The 21,541-nt window shown below is 40.1% G+C and overlaps 1 protein-coding gene across 1 annotated transcript in view; it reads left to right on the forward strand.

Annotated features, from left to right (window-relative positions):
• The first annotated feature begins 4,416 nt into the window (after positions 1-4,416).
• Positions 4,417-21,541, forward strand: part of ATXN7 (ataxin 7) — a 34,598-nt gene continuing 17,473 nt past the window's right edge. Inside the window, exon 1 of the mRNA XM_009997014.1 lies at positions 4,417-4,519. Within this exon, the coding sequence (XP_009995316.1) occupies positions 4,417-4,519 (103 nt within the window). The remainder of the gene's footprint in view (positions 4,520-21,541) is intronic.

The raw sequence follows: 21,541 nt of genomic DNA on the forward strand, positions 1-21,541 counted from the left end.
TTCAGTTGTGGTGAGCAAACTTCTGCAAAATAGGAAACTTGTGTTCTGGTTTCTGCAAGAAGCCAGGATTAGGGCTTCTTTCACCCTCTTCTCCAGGACAGCCAACTCTAGGTGAAGATCTTGGCCTCACATGTTTTGGTGATACTTCATTCTTTTTTTACTAGAAGAGGTGTTGTCTTATTAGATGCTAGAATAGTCTGACTGTGCTGTGGTTCCAATCTGAAGAGAGACAACAAGATTTGTAAGAAACCTGATATATTTGGGGGCTTTACAAAAAAAAAAAAATGCAATAAAAAATATGCAGTGGATCTGTGGTGATTCTGGTGGCTTGATAAATGCAAACTGCTCACCTCTTGTCTTAACTTCTGGCTTTTTAGCCTGTTTTGTTTTGTTTTTCTGTTGTCTGTGAAGGTAAGTAATAGAATTAAGAATACACAGACACAGTTACTTTTAATAACCACAAGCATAAGTTGATGTAGTGTAACTTTCCTGAAAGAGAATGCTGGAAATACTAGGAAATTGCTAGATGACCTATGTGCTTCTGCATCCCTCTGGAGAAGAGGAGGTGGCAGCTCAGTTTTTCAGAGACAGTTTTTTGGACATGCTGAGCTCCCTGTTACTTGATGTATAGTATGCCAGATGGTCCATGATTGTTCTTCCTTTTTTATTAGAAATGATGCTGTATTGGTCTTTCTTAAATAAGAAGGATTTTTCATATTACATACTTAAATAACGCAGTTAAGATACTTCAGAATTGCCTGTGGCACAGGCTTGTCCTAGTCTTGGTGAAGAGTACAGCAATGTATCATTTAAAGTTACCTCTTCAAAAACAGTGCAAATAAGTTACATTTGAAAGCAGAAGTGAATTCTGGAGATCAGTGTTTGCAGGTTCCATATTATGGAGGTAAATAAAGCTGCTTTTCTTTATAGTTTTAGTAGAAATAGTGTAACTAGCAGCTCCTATTAACAGTATTTGTATGTTGAAACTGAGTAAATACTGCATTTATGGAAAAAGAAATGGAAGGTTTGAGGCCTTGGTTTAAATTTTTAGTTTGACCTTGAAAAACATTCCCAGATGGAGAGAGTTAAATGAGCCCAGCTTTGAAAGAGGAACATATGAATCACGGTTGCTAGGCTCTTCCTTGAGAGGCACAAGCTTTACATTTACAGTGAAGTATTCCACAAAGTAATCCTTAAACTTGCAGGAACAGGGTGTTTGAAATGACACTGCTGAAATACTATAAACTTCAGTAGACTTTTAAATAGAGAATTTGCATGTCATTAAATGAAATAAGTATAAAGTATTAGACGTTAGAATATCAACTGCAAGACTTGTGAACTTTCATACATGGTTGAGGGTGAACAGAAGAATTAGGCATTCATCTCCTACCCTTGCTATGTACTTACATAAGTTCTGTTAAAATACTCTACATGGTATTTCTAACATTTGCATGGTCTAATTTGTCATTCTTAAAACAGTGCTGCATAGATGTTTGCCCTGTTGGAACACAAACAGAAATGAGATTTCCCTGAAACCTGCTGTTGCCCTGCTTGACTGAAACCGACAGTGGAGCACATTAAACCATGGGAACTTACCTAAGGCTGAGGCTACTGGGTTTGGGAGTGTGGGTTCAGTTCTCTTCCAGTGTTCTTAGCTGGTTTTTGGTTGAGTCACACTCCTTACAGTGCCAAACTCATTGTTAAAACTAATGTTCAGGTCCCTGTGAAGTATTGGTACTACTTTTCCCCCCTCGGTATCTAATTGGTGGGCTGAGCTTGTGTGTTCAGCGTAGGTGGGTTCCAGGCTTATTTGGGACCCTATGGATTCCTCTAACAAAAACATTTGGTTGGAGCTATTTTAAAGAAATGCTTTGCTAAGAAAAAGTTATAGTTTATTTTCGCTCACATGAGAAAAACAAAAGGAATTGCATTTAAGGCTCTAACCTTCACTGCTCCCTCACTGGTTATATTTGGTTCCTGCTCTGTTATCAGTACTGGAGGAGAGTTCTGCAGGGGTAGAAGCTTTGACATTGATTTGTGTGATCTGGCTGGAGTCTTGAGCGTGACTTCTTCCTCTGAAATCTCACTTGTGATTTGGTGTGTGCAGCAAATCCTTTTTCTGTGTCAAGCTGGTTTACTCTTAGAATGGTTCTTGAAGAGTCTGTGCCTTTCCTAGTGCTTTGGCATTGTCTTCTGTCACTTGGATTTTTGAAGCTCTGAAGATGTGCTTCACACTGTAAAGGACACTTGTAAATAATTCACATTTCTTGGGATCCCCAAATTGAAACAGAAAAACATTTTTGTTTACATTAATCTTTGGCAATTTGTTTCACTTCTTGTTTAAAATTTCAGCTCTGTCTTATCAGCTAATATTCATATAAGAGTGCTTAGAGTGAGCGTGATGTTTCAGACTAGTGTCAAGAGTCTTGCAAGAGAGACAGAAGGAGGCAATCCTTTCCTTGTGGGAACAGTCTCCTGTATGCTGCGCAGGCTGGTGTAAAGTCTGCAAACCCAGTGTTGTCTGAAAAGGTACAGTTATAAGAACAGGCTCCAGGGTGTGGATTTACAGTTGGTTAGATGTTGCACAGTAGTAGCCTGAGTGTTATTAACCATGTGAATAGCAGGCAATGTGTGCTGGTCCTGTCCCGTTCATCATGGTGTGTTAGTGGTCAAATGGAAGTGACCCCGGAGTTTTTGCTTGCCACGTGGGAACTTCTTTTATGCAGGCATGCCCAAAGAGCATGTTAGCAATGACATTCAAGTTTACACTTTGTTTTTCTTACCTAGCTTAATATCACATCACAGAAAGTAGATATTCAAAAATAGAAGTTTATTATTCCTATCTGATTCCCCTCCCAGCATGTATTTACTAGTTTTTGCAGTAAGTTAGGTGTGCCTGAGGTCTTAATACTTTTAAAAATAAATATCATATACATAGATAAGCAAGAATCACTACTTAATAAAGTGAAAATCATATTTGTATTAATTAATGTAACCTCAGCTGCAGTAAGGTGCCTGTGGCTTCCATCACAGCCATGTCAGGTATCCATGGTCATTGTATTTGCATCCAACTACAAAATCCAGTTGCAGCTGATTTTGCCAGTATCATGCATAATTTTAATGCAGTGCTAATGAGGTTTTGGGGAAACCTGGGATAGATGTTGATTTTTTTAAAGAAAAAGGTATTTTTTATGGTGAAATACTTCCTGCAAAGGGAGCCCTTAGTTCTGGAAGCCGTTCGGTGCGGATCCGTTCTTTTGTCTGCGAGGAACAAAGTGGAGTCTGTGGGGCTCTGCAGGGCTGACAGCATCACTCTGCCAGTGGTTACCTTATCATGGCATATTCACTCTTCAAATTCAGCCCACTCAATTTATTTAATAATTGGTGTTTCATTCATGAACAAAAATATGGATGTTGTTAAAAACACATAGGCAAATTAGTAGCTTTAAAACAAAACTCCGGGGTCAGTTCTAGCACAGAAGTAAATAAGTTTAACTCAATTTCTAAGTTATTGTTAAGATAACTTATTTTCTTATTAAAAATATAGATTTATCTTACATCAGTTCTAAACATCTAGATAGTGTTACAGATCCCTTAGCCACATGTTTGGCAATAATGACTGTTTGCAGTTTTTTCTGTCTTCTTATGATTGAATCAGATTTTTAGTGATATAATTGTAATGTATCTTTAAGTTGTGTAGCAAATGTATTTGATGCTCCAGTAGTCTCTGAATGCAGTTTTAACTGTTAAACTGTATTCTGAAGAAACTGTGCTCTTAAAAAAAAAATTAGCAAAAGTCTGCAAGTATGTGTGTTATCTCTGAAATCCACACATGCTCTGACATATTGTTATCTCTATTTCTCTCTCTTATATAGCTGTTACACAGATCTCTGGCAGCAGATGGCTGGACTATAATGCACTGTTAAACAAATAAAACCATTAGGCATGTAGTACTGCCTGGTAAACAACTGTGTGTTTAAAATGGTTTTTAAAAAAAATAAATAGAAAATAAAGTTCATATTTAATTCATTTAATGAAATTGGAATAAAATCCAAACCCCTTTCAGAATACATAAAACATCCGCTCTTACGTTGTGTTTTCCATTTCAAGTCAGTCTTTTTTATTACATTCTTGCATCTGGTGTAAGATAATCAGTTCTAAATCAGTTTTCTAATAGATGTTTTCTACAAGTAATCACTCATTTTACATTTATCTTTGTGGGAAGATTTTTGTTTTTGTAATACCCCAGCACAAAATTATCTATTGCATTATGTGCTCCTTTTTTCCTCATTTTCAAATTTGATACAAATGTATTACAATTATGATTCAACACTAGTGTCATGGCTCTGTAATTAAACTGTTATTCAATAATTGTCAGCAGCTGAGAGATGCCATTTTGTCTTTTTGTTTTTAGATATGCCAATATTTGGTCTTTGCCCGGCTCATGATGATTTCTATTTGGTGATGTGTAACCACTGTAATCAGGTCGTAAAACCACAGGCATTTCAATCACATTATGGTAAGTGCTTAACTATTTTTAATAATTAAGGGTGAGGTTAAATCAGGATTAAGCCTGGCAATTTTAATTTTTTTTTTAAAATTGATGGTACGTGGAAGATTTCATTATAAATAATGTCAAAGAACATAACCTGTGTTTAATCATTTTATGTACATTGTAATGCAGTTACATAAAAATCTTGTTCCTTTAAATTTTTTGAATGCCTGCTTGAAATGCTACATACATACAGTTCAATTTTGAAATGACGTGTATAGTGTATTTCACAGAGAGGATGTGTAGTGTTTGTGTCTGTGTGTGTCGTTTCTCCTGGTGTGTTTATATAGATTCTTTTTACACTGTTCTGTTACAGTGTGACCTGTGAACTTAAGCTGAAACCTAAACTTACAAATTCTCTTGTAAAACATGGTGTGCTTCCACTGGCCAGCGAGCTTATTTATTTGTTTTCAGAAGTATCAATTTGTGTTTGTTTTACTGGTCCAATGGTTTTGTATATAAACTATGCTAGGAAGCTCTTGTTGTGTTGGTTGGTGCTAGCCAGTGTTTAGATAGGACTGAGAAAATGTGAAGTTATGCAAGTTCAAGTGCTCAGTTTACTTCCTACAACCTAACTGGGGGAAGCTGGCAGTTCTTTTCCACACTCAAGACTAGAAATTAACCTCAACCAATTCCAAAAGCCAGTATTTGGATAGGAGGTTTTTGGTATTGAGTTTTGTGTTTCTTGAAAAATTCAAATATTTTATGACCAATTTGTGAGATGTTTTCTGACCAAGTGCTACTAAAAAAGTTGGACAGGGCATCTTCTGAACTCCTTCTTCCCTCTATGTGTGCATATTTGTACATGTTTCCTTTTTGCTAGGCCAGTGCACCTACTGATTGTCTTGGTGTTTAAAAGGATAGAATATGGTGGGTCGGAGCCTCTTCTAGTGCTGCAAACAAGGGATAACTTTTCTTGCATCTTAACATCTTAAATAATCCAGGCCTTTGGCAAGAAAAGATATACTTGTTTCTGCCTCTTCTTAGAGACTGGGAAAGGGTCTTCCTATGCTGTACAGAGGGTGATCTTATCTTTTCCACCTCTCATTTGGTTTTGAGTTACGATGCCTTATGGATTATACCCGTACCCTTGCTGCTGGATTCTGCAGTTGTGTCTCACAGAGTGACTCAGAGAAGAGTCTGAATAGGTTTTGTGACCTAATTCTTACTTTGTTTATTACTCTGTGGATGGAACTACTAATTTTTTTTAAACCAACAATTCTGTGGAGGTGGGTCTGCAGAGCTGCAGGGAGCCAGAAGAAGAAAGGGGCATCTTTTCTTACTTTGGTTTTCTTATTCTGGTTGCTCTAAGCCTTTATATCAGCCAACAGCAAGTCTACCCCATGCCAGTGTGATTCCTCACCTGTCACTGAGTATCAATTTGGGATGTCCAATAAATCCTTCTAAAATACCATACTAAATTGATTCTGACAGTTAAAAATAAATTTATGGGTAAGGACTGGATAGTGACCAGTTCTGAGTGTTGGCATATTGAGTCTTCCATCATGAGCTCAGCAATATGGGACTAGCTTAGGTTGGTAGTGATGGAGAGCTGTGAATGTCTGACATTTGGGGTTGTTGTCTTTCTGAAGCGAGCAGATGGTCACCAAATACTGTTGTACAAACTGGTATCTGTACTACAGGAACCAGTATCTTAGTTGTTGGTGTGACAGCCTTGAGGGAAGACTGAAGAAGTGGTTCAAGAACTGAATAGGTACAGCATTGCTTGTTGACTATGGACATGAGAACATGGGGGATTGTAATGCACCTTGTGCCAGTTTTAAACCTGTTATGTGAAGTTAATTCAAACCCTCCTGTAAGCACTGCATGCCACTGAGAAGGGACAGAGTGAAGATGGAATTACAAAAAGTATGGAAAATATTTTAAAAAATAAAAGAATAAATACTAATGTCATGTTCCAGTTCCGTATCGCATCGTAGGAGCATGATCTCTAAACATGAAACTTTCTTGAATGTAAACACATCAGTGGCAGGTTAATACTTTGACAGAAATGTAGGAGAAGTGGATGGAAATGACTGAGGTTATTCTTAGTGTTTCTTAAGCCCATTCCGAACAATGAAGAGGCTGGCTGAGGGCTGCGGCGTGCAGAGGAAACAGGCGGGGTCATTCTGATGAGAAAAACAGGCTTGGGTGGGGTGGACGTTATTAGAGGACCTTAGTTTGCCAGAGGAATAGCCTCAGCAAGGTAAGAAGGCTGACTTGGTGGTTTTGGGTAGTGCTAGCTCTCACTGCTTTTTATCAGCCTTCACATTCCTGAAATCTTTACACTGTTGTTCCTTGGTTTAGCAAATTGGATGTGAAAGCTGATAAATATGGCAGGTGATTGATTACCAGGCAACAGTGGGGTTTTTTTTGGTTGTCATGTTTTGTTGTTGGTTTTTGTTTTTTGTTTTTTTTTAGCATAGTGTACTTCAGGAGAAGGAAATTGCTGAAGTTCTCAAAACACACAGTTCTTTTAAAACAAAAGATACACTATTGTGGTAATGAAGTAAAACCCTCTTTGGCTTCATCACAGTCAGTTTGCCCTGAGTTAGGTGTTTCATTTGTGGTTGATAAAGGAGAGATTACTTCCAGTTCTGAAAAATTACAGTGCATCCATGAAGCTGTACCTTTGTGATGTTCTTAGGATCTTTTAAAGTTATTTTTGTTACCGGAGAAATAGTAATCTCTTAAAATATTCTGCAGCTCCTGGTGTTATGTGTCACTTGTACTTGGTGTTCTTTGAAACTTGTCACGTGGGATTTTGTTTTCTGAAGTAGAATATGCTCTTTTAAAATGTCACTTTTGTCAAAGGAGGGCTAAGCAAACTATTAGCTAAACTAACGAGCTAATTAATTTATTCCAAAGCATATTTGTGATAAACTACTTAGCTAGGTAGGCAGAAAGTTCATTGCAGGGCATATACTGGCCTTTTTTTCCTGGACCATAAGTAGTCAGAAATAATTTAAATGTGACCTTGTTCATCAGAATATTTGACCTTTATTGAAAAAGATCAAATGTGATACAAATCATAGATTTTTGTGTTTGAAGGATAGTTCTATACTTCATGTGTTTGACTAAAATAGATACTACTTTAAGATCAAATTCTACTTTTTAAGGTGATCTAAGCATGCATTTGGAGTATGAATTGCCTTTTTAATAATTTGTTCTGTACTGTGAGTATATAAACTGTCATTGATTTGTGAAATCCGGTGCTATAGGCTGATATGTGTAACACCATATGTAGGTGAGATTTTAAAAGCAATCTAATATAATGAAATATCTGAAGTCTGCTTGTGGTGTTTCTTCTGGCCTGTGTACAGCAGCTGACTGTCAGTACACTCAAGTCTTTGCATAGGGTGGCAGTGATGCTGGGGATCTGGCAGGGCAGGAGCAGGCCAGCCAGCCAAGGAGAGTTGTTTCAAGATAAATCCTCTTTTCTGTCAGATCTCAGCTGCTTCATTTATGTGGCTGGACAAACGTTTTAAGTCCTTTATTGCCAGTATTTTTGCTGCTGCTTGTTATGCTTTCATGGGATTGGCATCTTCCTTGGATGGCTGAAGATCAATTCAGATGTGAAAAATGGAAAAAAAGGTATAATGTTCAGGCATTCGATCGTGAGGGTGAAGTACCTGAGATTGCTTGTCACAATCACCTCTTCCAAAAGAAGCCTTTTTCTCCAGCTGCAGGATTTCTCTACACTCTGGATGATCATGTGCCAGCCTCTCCAACTTCCATGCCACGTAAACTCTCCCTCTTGGCAGGCAGTGGGGCTGTGCCTGTGTCCCTTTCATTTCCTATCTCTCTTTCTCACAAAAAAGTGCTAGGTATGTTCCCATGCTGCACTAAACGGTTGCTCTTTGAGAAAGCCATCGTGGTAGTTATTTCAGGTTGTTCTTGGGAGCCTTGAAGTGACGTGGGTTTGGGGCCGTGTGACCTTTGCTTGGTATTTGAGCCGTTTCACGGGTTTATCACATCTCCCTGTGGTTATTAACCTCCTGTCTGGGGAGAAATGCTTCTCTGCACCATCTGGGCTGCTTTGTGGCTCAGAGAGGAGGTAGCTCAGCAGAGTGGAAGTAGCATAAGTGTAGAGATGTGGGGTTTCTTCCTTCTGACTTTTCCTAGATTTTGCAGAGCTGTTTGTTTCCTCTGTGTCTTAGTCTCTGTAAATGCAAAGTAGGGTTAAGCTCTCAGCAATGAAGATGAAGGCTGCCTATAAAACTGACAGTGCCTGTGAGTCATGGAGTGATTGTGAAAACCATTAATACAGTACATATTGGCAAGAGGAGATGATAGTGTGTTGGGCCGTTGAGTCATTAACAAGCTATGTCTACTGTTTTAATTCACCTGCATAGGTTGGGCACACAGTGGCAAAGGTGAGCAATACTGTGAGCTTCACTTGCTGCTGCTCTCTGAGCTGGTGGGGAATCACTTCAGCAGTTATGTTTCTGATAACTGCATATTTAAACCTGAAGTACAGGATTCAGGAACAGGATAATAGAGAGTTATGCACTTTTTGTGGTTCCTAGGAGGCTGTGAGATTGGAATAGAGAAGGTCATCACACAACCTTATACACAGCCTAGAGAGACTCAGAGAAGAGATTCTGGCAGTAGAGAGAGATGTTTGCATGTGTCACTTTCTTGGGTCCATCCTGTAAGTCAGTGTTAAGGCCTCTCATGAATCCCCTTCATCTAATTGTCACTCCTTCCTCCCTCAGCCAGTTCTCACACCCACCTGTAGTTAGCTGGTTTGCTACTTTTGGCTAGTTAGAAGGGTTTTTCTTGGTGTTAAGTGCTTGGCTTGGAGAGAACATGTGATATTTGTTGTGATTTTGATTGGGATAAGTGATCTATACTGTTATATTGATTTATCGTATGTAGTGTAAGTACTGCAGTCCCTGCAGCATTACATATTTGGTGTCTTGTGATATACTGTGAACAGAATATAGATTTGTCCTACCCTCTTTCTCTTACCTCAGATGTGTCATTGGCTAGTTGTTCTGAAAAAAATCTGACATCAGTGTTTAATATTTTTAAGTTGTTTTCTCTCATGTTCTGCAGATGTTGCTTGTTTAGAATAAAGAGTGTGTTTAGCATGGATTACTGAGTCAAAGATTAAGTATCTGTACGAGGCAGCATGTGAAGCAGATACAAAAAAGAAAGGAATGTACTGAATCTTGTTCCAGAGCCATTGGACCTGAGGATTTGTTTTTTTGTTTTTGTGTTGTGTTTTTTTTTTTAATTTTGTGTTGTTTTGGGTTTTTTTCCTCATAGGAACTTGCCTGAGCTCATCTGCATTTTGGAGGGATAAGCCTTCATTATGGCCTGCATACTTTTGGCAGCAAACAATTTGTTTCTGTTATTAAGTGCCTACTGTTCTCTAATATCTTTTTCCAGCAGTATGAAATTGTTTTATATAAAACATAGGAATTTTCCTGGGTGTCAGTAGGCTTCTGTAGTAGACTAATAACCAAAACAAAATTTCAATACTCTCTAGTATGTCATAGATGTGCTGGAGTAATCTGCCAAGCATATTGCCAAACGTGCACAGGTAGCATATGGCATATTATGGCTTGAATTAATGTATATTATTCAACATATTATCATTGGAAGCTTCAGCACCTTCTGTTTAAATACACAGTCCTTTCACAGTAGTTTACACAGTGCAGATTCCAGTAGTTGGGTCTTAGTCTCCAGGTCCAGCAACAACTAGTTTAATTTCTTCTTGGCAGCAATTTGTGAAATTGTGTAGCTTTTGCAAGAGTCATCCTGGCATATGCCCAGAAGGGAATGGGCTCAGAGGTCGGCACAGGATTCATTTCAGGGGAAAAAAAAAAAAAAAAAAGAGGTTTCAGCTGATTATTTAGTTATTTTTAAATAATGCATCGTTAAATAGGAAAGTCTTACCACTTGGAAAGAACCTCTTAACTGTATTTCAACTTTGAAATGTGTACCCCAGAGCCATTAGCTGAACACCAAATGTGAGATTTAAAGTCACCAACAAGTTCTGCCATGCAGGTTGTAAGGAGTGATGAAGTTAGGTGCTGTGGTTGATTATCACAGACAGTTCACATGCAGGAGATTATTTTTGTAAGTGTAATGGCTGTGGTCTTTGTCTGCTACATGAAAGCACAGGGAGTCTGTTTGAGAAGTTGGCAGTTGTCTGGTAAAACTTCCTCCTTTTTTGTGGATATATAGGTTTGTCAGGCTCTGGGTGAAGACAAAGCAATCTGAAGTATCATTTAACAAAAAAAGATGATGTTCAGCTTCATATTTAAAGAAGAAATTGTTCCATTTACCTCTCATCATGTAACTTGGGTTATTCTGCCTGCAGCACCGTGTGGGCTAAAACCCTGCAAACTCCAAGTGCTTTGGTGTGATTTTGGCTTTTCTTACCTTTGATTACTGTGAAGTGAATGTTGTGCTGTTCTGCCACAGCAGAAGACCTACATGCAGAAATCCTTGGTTTTTTATTACTAGCTGGATAGAGAATATCTCTTTTTATTCTATTCTTACTAATGTGTGGAAGTATTTAAAGCAAGTCTTAACATACAAAATTATACAAGGGTTCCGTGTTCTTTTATAGTGATCTCCTTGCTAGATGTTTGGAGACTGGGGCTGACTGCTCCCTTTTTGAGGTAAACATTGATGGGGGAAGAATAGGTGGAGAGAAAGAAAAACAAAGATATTTATCTTTGTGGGAAAAGAGGAAGCAGTGTCACGTTCACTGTGCCTTACAGAAAGAGCTGTTCAGCAAGAGGGAGAAAGTCAGTGTATTGATCAATAGATTTGAGCGAGATCTAAAGAGAACATGTAGTTCTCATAAAAAGGAGCTGTTGAGTATATATGACTACTTGGAAGAAGCCACCTGGGATAGTTGCATCAGGTCTGTGATTAAAAATGATTGACAATGAGAGTTAACCAATCTAAAAGCAGTCAGTGTTAAGTTTCATCATTGGTTTTGAGTGACGAAACGGCACGTGGAGCAGAACGCAGCTCTCGTAACCGTCATTGCAGATCTTCTGCAGGTTCAGGGAAGGCCATTCTGCATCAGCTTGCGTGCTCCACATCCTTGGAAGGATTCCTTCACAGCTAAAAGGGCTCTTTCTAATGCCTAAGCCACTCCTTCAAGCTGGAGCTTGGCCAGAGGAGGTGGCACGCAGAGCGAGGGCAGGCCCTGGGCACGCAGGGCTTGGCAACCAGCCCAAAGCCGAGCGCAGGAGAATGAAGCTGCGACCTGTTTCAGAGCTGGGGAGGTGCTGTGTTGGAGTTAGAAAAAAAGAGGCAGGATTTGTGCTGCCATGGAGGGGAGTTGGGAATGTGTCAGAGCCATCAAGATGTGAACTTGGTGTCGGAGAGTGGTTTAATTACAAAAGCTAACCACAGGCAGATCAATTATTTGTAAGGACTTCCTCATTTATTTTTTGGGGAAGCGTCTGCGTTCTCATGAGCTACGTTGATGATTCCAAGAACTGCAAACCTCAGATGAACACCACAGCGCTTTGTGATTCCAGGGAGGAGTATTCTGGGAAGTTTGTCAGACAGTGTTGAGTATTGAACTGTCAAATCCCACCAGTTGACTCAAACCGCTGCATTTGGAAGACAAAGGATTTGCACATAGTCTCTTTTTCTCTGCAAGAACAGCTACAGAGGTCAGATAGGAAATCTCAGCAGTAACCATCCATTACATTAATATTTTTTTGGCCAGAATACCACTGGTGGCAGAGCAGAGCTGTGCAGCACCTGGCTGGGGCAGCAGTGGGCAGGAGGATGGCAGCTTTGGCAGGGCTGGGGCAGCACAGCTAGAATTAAGTGGTTTGCAGTCTGTGTGTGTGTGTGTGTCTGAGGGGGGGAAAGAGGACATGGGGCAATAGCTAAAAAAGGAAATGTAAGACAAAGAACTTCAGTAAAAGACACATAAAAAGAAATAGATGAAGACAATAAGGAGGAAGCAAAGTAAGGAAGGTGGGAGAAAATGACCTTGCAGGAGGGAGAATGAAGTAGGTTCAGTGCTGGTTTTTTTCACTCTGTTTTGAGCAGGAAAAGTGGAAGAAAGGAGGAGAGGTTTAACGGGGCAAAACAAACAAAAGCTTTTTCACTAGTTTTTCTTCTCTTAATGCTTTGGCATCAATGCTGTTAGTGTGGTCTGTGTAAAGTCCTGGCATTCTCGGATTTTGCACATTTTGGTTAAGGGGCAACAATGTGCCCTACTTGGAGCACCTTTCCCAGCTCTTATCAAGCACTGACCATCAAGGACAGAGAGGGATATAAGCACACACATGCACTTATTAATGTCATCTTATGTTTGTTTTCTTATACATCCTGGACTACTTATTTGAAAATTCTCATTTTCTGTACTCAGTAATTTTTTTTCACAGAGTAAGATGTACATGTAGCTTGCAGCAGCTTTTGCAGTAAAAGGAATGCCCACCAGTTCTCTGCAAGTGGGGAGAAAAGGAGGTAGTCGTCTAGGTGAACAAAAGTGACCCATGCCAGACCTACATAAAAGCAGTGTTTTGTAGGAACTTCATGTGCTGCCTCAGAAAAAGCAGGCAGCTCTCTGCAAGCTCTGCTGCTACCTACAGCAACAGTGCACCTCTTGGTAACCACGTCTGCATGTGAGTGTTGTGCTTTTGGAAAAACTTGAGACAATATTATTCTTACAAAATTAAAAGAAATCAGTAACGTTTTGGTTGTAGGCACAGTTACAAAGTAGCTGCTGCCGAGTTTACTTAGGCACTAGGTCATGTAATTTTCACTTGACATTTATTTACTCATTTTTGATCACCAGTCTGCTAGCTTTTTAGGAACATACTTGCAGGTATTGACATGATACTACTTTGTTGTTTGGTTTGGTTTTTTCTTCCATGCAATATGATACACTTAAAATCTAATATGGGATAAATGTAAAGTCTCGAAACTGTGTTTTTAAGATATTACCAGAAGAGGGAGTGTATAACACTTTGTTTACAATGAAGTCTGTAAGTTTTTTGATGAGTGCCAATCGATAACCACATGACTTATATTAAAAATTGCCGCCTGAAATTCACTTTCCAAAGACCACGATTAATGCCAACTTTTAAAGCTCATCATTAGAATTAATTCAGTTGAACACTAAATAATTATATCCAAATAAAGTAAAAGGCTTGGGAGTGTGTTCAGTGTGTCCTAAATGTTGTTCTGTGGCTATGTTTAACAAAGATTCAAACAGCTTTTCCATAGCAGTCTTGAGTTAGCTCTTGCAGTACCCAGCTCTATAAGAGCTCTGTAACAATGTGAAACTTTAAACCAATTGCAAATATATTTTTAAAATGTAGAAAATAACAGCAATAGGTAAATATGATACAAAATTTTACAGAAGTCTGTGATACCTCTATTGAATAAATAGGCCATCATGAGCTATCTCAGGCAGTAACAGCCAAAATACTTCCAAGCTCTATTATTTGCCATTGATGAAGCAAAAACATAATGTAGTGCTTGTATAGAAAATCAGTATTTCTCCTCTATACTGTATGTATGTGTTCCTCCAGTTGTGCTGCAGGGAACAGGTTAATCCTTTGAACAACAGCAAAGTGATGTAGAAGTAAAAGCCATCAGTGTCTATTCTGCTGCCTCATACAAGTAGTTCTGCAGTGTCTGAGAGTTCTGCAGTTACATTTTGTTTCCCCAGGTTGTATTAGAGAATGAAGAGTCATCATCAAGTGATGCTTCTCCTCTTTCTTCAAATAATGAGTTGCCCACATTGGTATGAAACTCTCACTCTTTACTCTGCTCTGTAAAGGATGTAATTAGACATCCTAGAGAGTTGAAGCAGTTCCTACATAACTGAGTTTTGTCTTGTTGTTTGGCAAGATTGCCAGAAAATCTTTAACTCTCAATTCTATATAGAGTAGCTTTTCCAAAGGAAACCTTTTCTTTTAGCCAGATCACCTTATGTTTTTACCCCATATAGGATTTTCTTCCTCTGCCAAGCAGAAGTTGTATTGTGCCGTGTCCTCTGTGCATGACCCCTCCAGCTGCAAAGAACCTGGTGTCCATACCTGGTGGTGGGAAAAGTCCTGGTTTCTGCACTGCATGGCAGCTAATTCTGTGGATGAGGTAGAAGGTGTACCTCTTTCAGTACACTCTTCCACCTTGACCCTGAAGCTGTCCAATGTTTGTGGGTTATTTGTAGAGCTGCATTTGATCTGGTCACAAGTTTTGTGTGTTATACTTCGATAATTTTCAGAGCTGTTCATTCTTCTCTGTAAATATTCCCATGGAATTCAGGGCTCCTCTCCATGCTCAGAGGAAAATTGGCTGTCTCCTTTGATACTTTGTGTCAGAAGTCTTCATTTGAGTTCATAGGCCAAGCATTTTGAAGTTCAGCTGCATTAGGGTGGACTTGGTAAAGTAATTGTTTTCTTTCACTGTTCTAGATCATAATGAGAAGCCTTACAATAGTCTGTAAGGCTCTGGCACTTCTCATCATTGGCATGGGAATAGCTAGCACTCATTTTCTTCAATTTCATTTTGGCTTCCAGCCTCTGACAGGCCACACATAACCATGTATATGCCTGGAAGCATGCCATCCTGGCCCTCTCCTGGCCTTTGAGGTCAAAGGAAAGGTTTTTAATTGACACAGTTCAGTCTGCTGTCCATCACTGTGCCATGTACTCTTTGACCAAAGGTCACAGTGTGGGTCACAAAGCTATCCACCAGCCAGCTTCTAAAAATACCCACGACTGCTTTGATAGCCATAGAAATGTTATCAACTTATATATGTGTGTAGTATTGCAAGGCTGATGCTCACATCCTGCTTGTCAAGGATTGAGAATGACAGCTAGTGCAATTTTAAGTTTGATAGTGGCCATTCCATCTCCATAGGGTCAGTGTTCAGAATGAGGATGGGTACCAACCTTTAAGACCATATCCATCACATCTTCCTGTGATCACAAGATGTACCCAGGAAGGCTGGAGACTTGGCAGCTACTTAGGATGTACTGAAAGCCCTGCCAAGCTCCTGGGCTGCTTGCTATTTCCTCTGCCCTGTCCCAGTTGTCCAGGTGGCAGTGGTCCACAATAGCTGCAGCTGTACTCTTGATATCTAATGTACTAAGTGTCCATGAAAATGTCATAAGTCTGTATAGAAGCCTTCACTGTCAGTGTATATATGGGTAGCAGTCACGTTGTTTTTTATAGATCTGGTATAAACAAGCACCTTGTGTAAGCAGAGTTGATACTAAGGCATAAAATGCTGTCACTTGATTGTGCACAAACAAGCTTGTCAAGTTGCTCCTCTATGCTCAGTCATCCGTGTTAGTTTGGATTCGCTCCACTATTCTGAAACGTGAGGAACATCCAAGTGTGCCCACTTGGAAAAGAAAAGACCAGAACCAGAAATCTTGCCTGATACGTGGGTGCTTTTTGTGGTACGTAAGGTTTTAAATATAAGTCAGTAGCGTTACTTTTTATATGCTTTTGCTGCTCCCTTCACTGAGGCTGTTTTTGTGGTGTCACACAGCACGTGGCAGGGTTCTCTCCTAGAGCAGCAAAGTCAATTTTCCAAGTAACCACCCGGGACTTCTTGATTGATCAACTTAAAGAAGTTGGGTGTTGGCTCCAGGCCCATCATTCTCCTCCTTCCAGGAAGAATAATAATAGTAGCCAGTAACCAAACAATCTCTTACAGCAAAATATTTACAACAAAATCATTTTAGACAGTACTAAATGTAAATATAAACAGGCTGCAGTGTAAGCAAGCCCATCTTATGCAGTGTTGATATCAATCAGATGAAATTCCTTGGAAGTCAAGATATTATTTGTTTTTTAGGTACCCCTCGAAACTTCCACAACCTGGTGAACTCATTTTTACTGCAGCTCACAACCCGCTCCTTTGCCATCCCCAGTGGCACAGGCCTCCAGCCCATTCCCTGGGATCAACTCACACTTGAATTCCTGCTAGTCCTCTCCCAGTTAATTGCTAGCTTGAGCATGGGAAGAACTGCTGTTTGTGAGGTCTTTGCACGGGTGGGTTTGCTCTTTGTTAGGGAGGGAGCAGATGGTGCGAAGGCACAAACGGAGCGGTCAGGACTGGGGGAGAGGGCAGGAGCAGGTTTTGCTGTGGCAGTGTTAGCTCTCACCAGCCAGTCAAGTGGTTGTGAAACCGGTGCTGGAGATTGCAGAATTTTGAGAAAGGATAAATGAGTTGCAGTGGAGATAATGAAGCCTGGTCATCTGCGGCTTTGTCCTGTGTGTTTTGCCATCGCTCTCCCTCCCATTGCAACACCTCCTGCTCTGTGCACACACATAGTTTCAGGTTTCATGTCATGTTTGGCCTTTTTTTGTTTTATTTTTTTTGGTAAGACATTCACATGCTACAGTTAGGCTGGAGTGTGCACGTGGTGACTGCCCAGGGAAGATCTTCCTGCCTTCTTTCAGTAACAGCACTGAGAGGTCCCACCTTTTCAGTCTGAATACTGATTTTAATGCTAATGATAAACCCTAGTGTCTTTAAGATGTCTCAGCAGGGGGGTAGGCAGGCACACTAACTCAAATACAGCTCTTCGGTTTTCATAAAATTAACCTAAATTCAAAATGCAGGACCCCAAAATGTAGACAAGTGGAAGGAGACATGATAAAGCTGCTTTTATCTCACTTCACACAACCAGCCAGGAATATATAATGTAACTAAAAAAAATTAGAAATTATCTAGCCAATCTTAAAAATAATTTTGTCAATGCAAAATATTAAGAACATTTCAGGTCGTTGAATGGTTTTAATTTATTTTTTTTTCATTTCTTAATATCCTACAGTAACTGTTCATACTGAGGAGCTGCTGCTTGTGTAGTATGACATGTGATATAAATATCTTTTCACATTGCATGTGTTCAGTGAGGAAATGAAGAAATCAGGGGGTTGATGCTGTTCTTTACATTATTCTGATTACTAGGAAGCAAACTTCCTTGGATTGCAATGGTTTCAACACAATTCCAGTTGTCCTTGGATAAGCTTGCAGCTCCAGAGACCTGGAAATGAGATTCTCTGCAGTGATTGATATTGGACTGCTCTCCCATATGGCCTGCCTGTGCTGTCCTGAAGTTAGAGCAGGAGTCTTGTCACTTCAGCCTTGTTCCCTGGGAATAAGCAGTGTGTGCAGGTGTATATATCTGCACAAAATATCACAGCTTGCAAGGCTAATTTTAGGCCTGTGAACTGTGGTATTAACTGATGGTGTAAGTGTTTATACTGAATCTAATGTTGTTAATATTTGGGGGATTTTATAAAATGAGTTTAATCACTGTTGATAGAAAATAAAAATTAAAATATTTAGTACTAGGAAAAGAACTTCATTATTTCATTGCCTTATGTAACAGGTTGTCTTTACCACATTAAGTAAGAATTTGTGTGTGTCAGTTGCACTCGCAGCGTGTGATTGAAACGTGGCACACGCACAGTCTATTTCAAGGTGAAAACCCATCAGTGTTTACTGTGGACAGTTACTTAGAAGCTTTTAGTCATTGGAAAATAATAAATAAAAACATGCACAGATTGAGACAGTTGGCATATATGCTGCCACTATAGCATAAGCAAGCATAAAATCCCGTGGCATTCTGTCTGGGCCATTGTGTGCCTTCCCATGGGCGGGTGCTGCTTTCTCTCCGTGTGAATGTACCGTCATGCCTCTCCCTTCGATTCCAGCTCCTGCCTTGATGCCCAGCTGCTGGGATTTCTCAGCACTTGGGTTCTTTGTCCTCACTCTTAGCTTAGAAGGAAGACAGCTTTCTCTATTATTCCATGTGAGAATCAAATTACCTGATCTTGGTCAGTTTATTTCTGGAACAAGCAACAAACTGAGTTACTTCCCTCTTGATCCTAAAATAAGAGTAGGCTAAAATCAAAGGCTAAATTCTAGTTTTTTAAAAGACATTTCTGGTTCCCCACATGGTATTTTAAAGTCAAGAATTCTGTGAACCACTAAAATCTGTTGGAGACTTACCCAGTTTTAATTATGGGTGTTAAGTAGAAGAGTGTACAATAGAAACAAATCCTGCAAAAACATGCAAGCCTCTGGTACTAATTTTAGTGATGGAAGGAGATATATTTTAAAAATAGCATAATCCAAGGAAATGTGTTTGTATTCTTGAGTTGTCCTTACACTAAAGGGGTAGGTGAGCTGTCAACTTCTCTTGAAATTCAGAGCAAAAGAGGAGCTGATGGCTGTCTCATATTCTGAGTTCATTGATATGGGAAAGTTAGTATTTGTGGTTTAGGATTTAATATTAATTTTTAAGCTTGTTAATTGGAGCAGTAATCTCTGAGTTTCTGCATGTTCCTTGGAGGGAAAAAAACCCCAACACAAACCATAAACAAAACCCAATCTGCTGAAATGTTGCTCCGTGCTTCTGTTTAACCCTTCCTAATGAAAAGAGAGTAAGATGCTCAGATCCTGATGCTAACACACAAAGGCATTGGTACAAACCAACTACCTTTCTTCTTGGCAAACTTATTTTAATGAAAAAGTGATCTGCTTGGGTTTAAAAACAAATTTGGGTGTAATTTGGTGAGGAAAGACCAGAAAGTTCAGCTTTGGTTATGGTAATTTAAAATAAGAGCAAAAATCACAGGCTCTTTTTTTTTTTTTTTTTGTTGGCAGATACACTGTAATTTTTGAAAGTGATTACTTAGGAAGTGGTCTAGAAATTGGTAATTTGGTGAAAATTAGATTTTCTATCTGTGTACTGTCTATTGGCTGGAAATCAGACCTTAATGTTCAGACTTTGGAGTCTGGAAGTTTAGAGTGTCAAGACATATCTAGAAGATCAGGACAGTAACAGTGGGGTGAATATTTCGTGCCAGAGGAGCACACCAGGAGTGTTCTGCAGTGCTCTGCTGAGGTCTCTGGGGCCATGTCGTTCCTGGCCACCAACAGCGCAGGGAGCTGCAGCTCTGGGGACACATCTGTGGAGGAACTGTCCCAGTGTGGGGCAGTGGGTGACCAGCACTTTCATCAAAAGGGCCTTCCTGGTGCATGGGCCTGGCAGGTCATGGCAGTTCTGCATGTTCCTTGGAGGGAAAAAAACCCCAACACAAACCATAAACAAAACCCAATCTGCTGAAATGTTGCTCCGTGCTTCTGTTTAACCCTTCCTAATGAAAAGAGAGTAAGATGCTCAGATCCTGATGCTAACACACAAAGGCATTGGTACAAACCAACTACCTTTCTTCTTGGCAAACTTATTTTAATGAAAAAGTGATCTGCTTGGGTTTAAAAACAAATTTGGGTGTAATTTGGTGAGGAAAGACCAGAAAGTTCAGCTTTGGTTATGGTAATTTAAAATAAGAGCAAAAATCACAGGCTCTTTTTTTTTTTTTTTCTATTTTTTGTTGGCAGATACACTGTAATTTTTGAAAGTGATTACTTAGGAAGTGGTCTAGAAATTGGTAATTTGGTGAAAATTAGATTTTCTATCTGTGTACTGATATTGGCTGGAAATCAGACCTTAATGTTCAGACTTTGGAGTCTGGAAGTTTAGAGTGTCAAGACGTATCTAGAAGATCAGGACAGTAACAGTGGGGTGAATATTTCGTGCCAGAGGAGCACACCAGGAGTGTTCTGCAGTGCTCTGCTGAGGTCTCTGGGGCCATGTCCTTCCTGGCCACCAACAGCCCAGGGAGCTGCAGCTCTGGGGACACATCTGTGGAGGAACTGTCCCAGTGTGGGGCAGTGGGTGACCAGCACTTTCATCAAAAGGGCCTTCCTGGTGCATGGGCCTGGCAGGTCATGGCAGGAATCACAGAGGGGATTAACTTCCATCTGCATGTCCTGCTGCCATGGCTGTGTCTCGCTGCCACTGATGTCACCTCCATAGCTCCAGTGGCCCTGTCAGCAGCAGCTTGGGGGTAACACCTTGGCTGGTGTTACCAGAAGCCTGAGCCCTGGGGGCAGCTGTTCTCTCAGGGCACCGAGGCTGCTCTGGACCCCAGTCTCAGTGGTGGCACCACGTGCATGGTGCCCTGGATCATGCAGGGAGGCACTGCATGCTGCAAGGTCCTGTGGGAGCCTCTGGAATGTCATTGGAGCTGTCTGGCCTGGCTCCAAAAGCAGGCTGGCAATGAGTTTGCTGTGGATGGGGACAAACAAACGGGCTCTGCTCCATGCCCTGCTCCCAGTCCTGTGTGGGCACCTTTCTCCAGAGCCCCCAGATCCACTGGTACCAAGGTGTTTCCCCACAGAAACTTGAAAATCCCCAGAAAGCCCTCAGGAGGGAGACTGCAAGGGGAGCAAATAGCTGTAAAAGCTTAGGCAGCCACTTGCAGTCCTGTCAGGCCTCTAGATAAATTGGCAGCTGTTAATCAAAGTGTTAATTAAAGAAAGAAACTATTAAGAGTGTGTTCAGTGCACTCACCCGTGTAATTTATGAATCAGAGGGCAATACATTCCTTGTTACAGCTCTGCAGATGGCTGGCTGGGGATGGTCTGTGCCCTTATATTTCAGCTTTGGAGGATGTGGGAAATGCAGACGCAGCCTGGATGTGTCAAGTGCAGTTGTGTTTTTATTTAAAAGGTTAAACTTGCACACACATTTTAGGCTGCACATCCTAATTACAGCGTTGCTTGGTTCTTTCTAAATGAAATGTGAAAGGACTGGTTTATTTGATTTGAAAGAAATTATTGGCCTAGCATGGTAGGTCTGTGCCCTCGTTTGACTGTATTAGTGATTTCTGTGAGATTTTGCTGTGCTAATGCTGCTGTAAAAATTTAATTAGTGTATGGTTAACATGGTCAGTCTTTTTAAACATGAAAACAGTTGTTTTACACCAATTGTGATTGAACAGTGTTAGTTAAATAAGCTATAATGATCCTTCTTTATAATTGAAAAATTACTAATGAGTAAACACCTCAGATCACTGTAAAATATTTTAAGGATCTGATTTAAAACAAGAAACTCCAAATATTTATTCTGGTTTTTATTGATGTTGCAGATTGAGTATTTATGTTCCAAGGTA

The sequence above is a fragment of the Chaetura pelagica genome, unplaced genomic scaffold (genome assembly GCF_000747805.2).
Source record: "Chaetura pelagica isolate M959 unplaced genomic scaffold, ChaPel_1.0 scaffold364, whole genome shotgun sequence".
Classification (NCBI taxonomy): Eukaryota; Metazoa; Chordata; class Aves; order Apodiformes; family Apodidae; genus Chaetura; species Chaetura pelagica.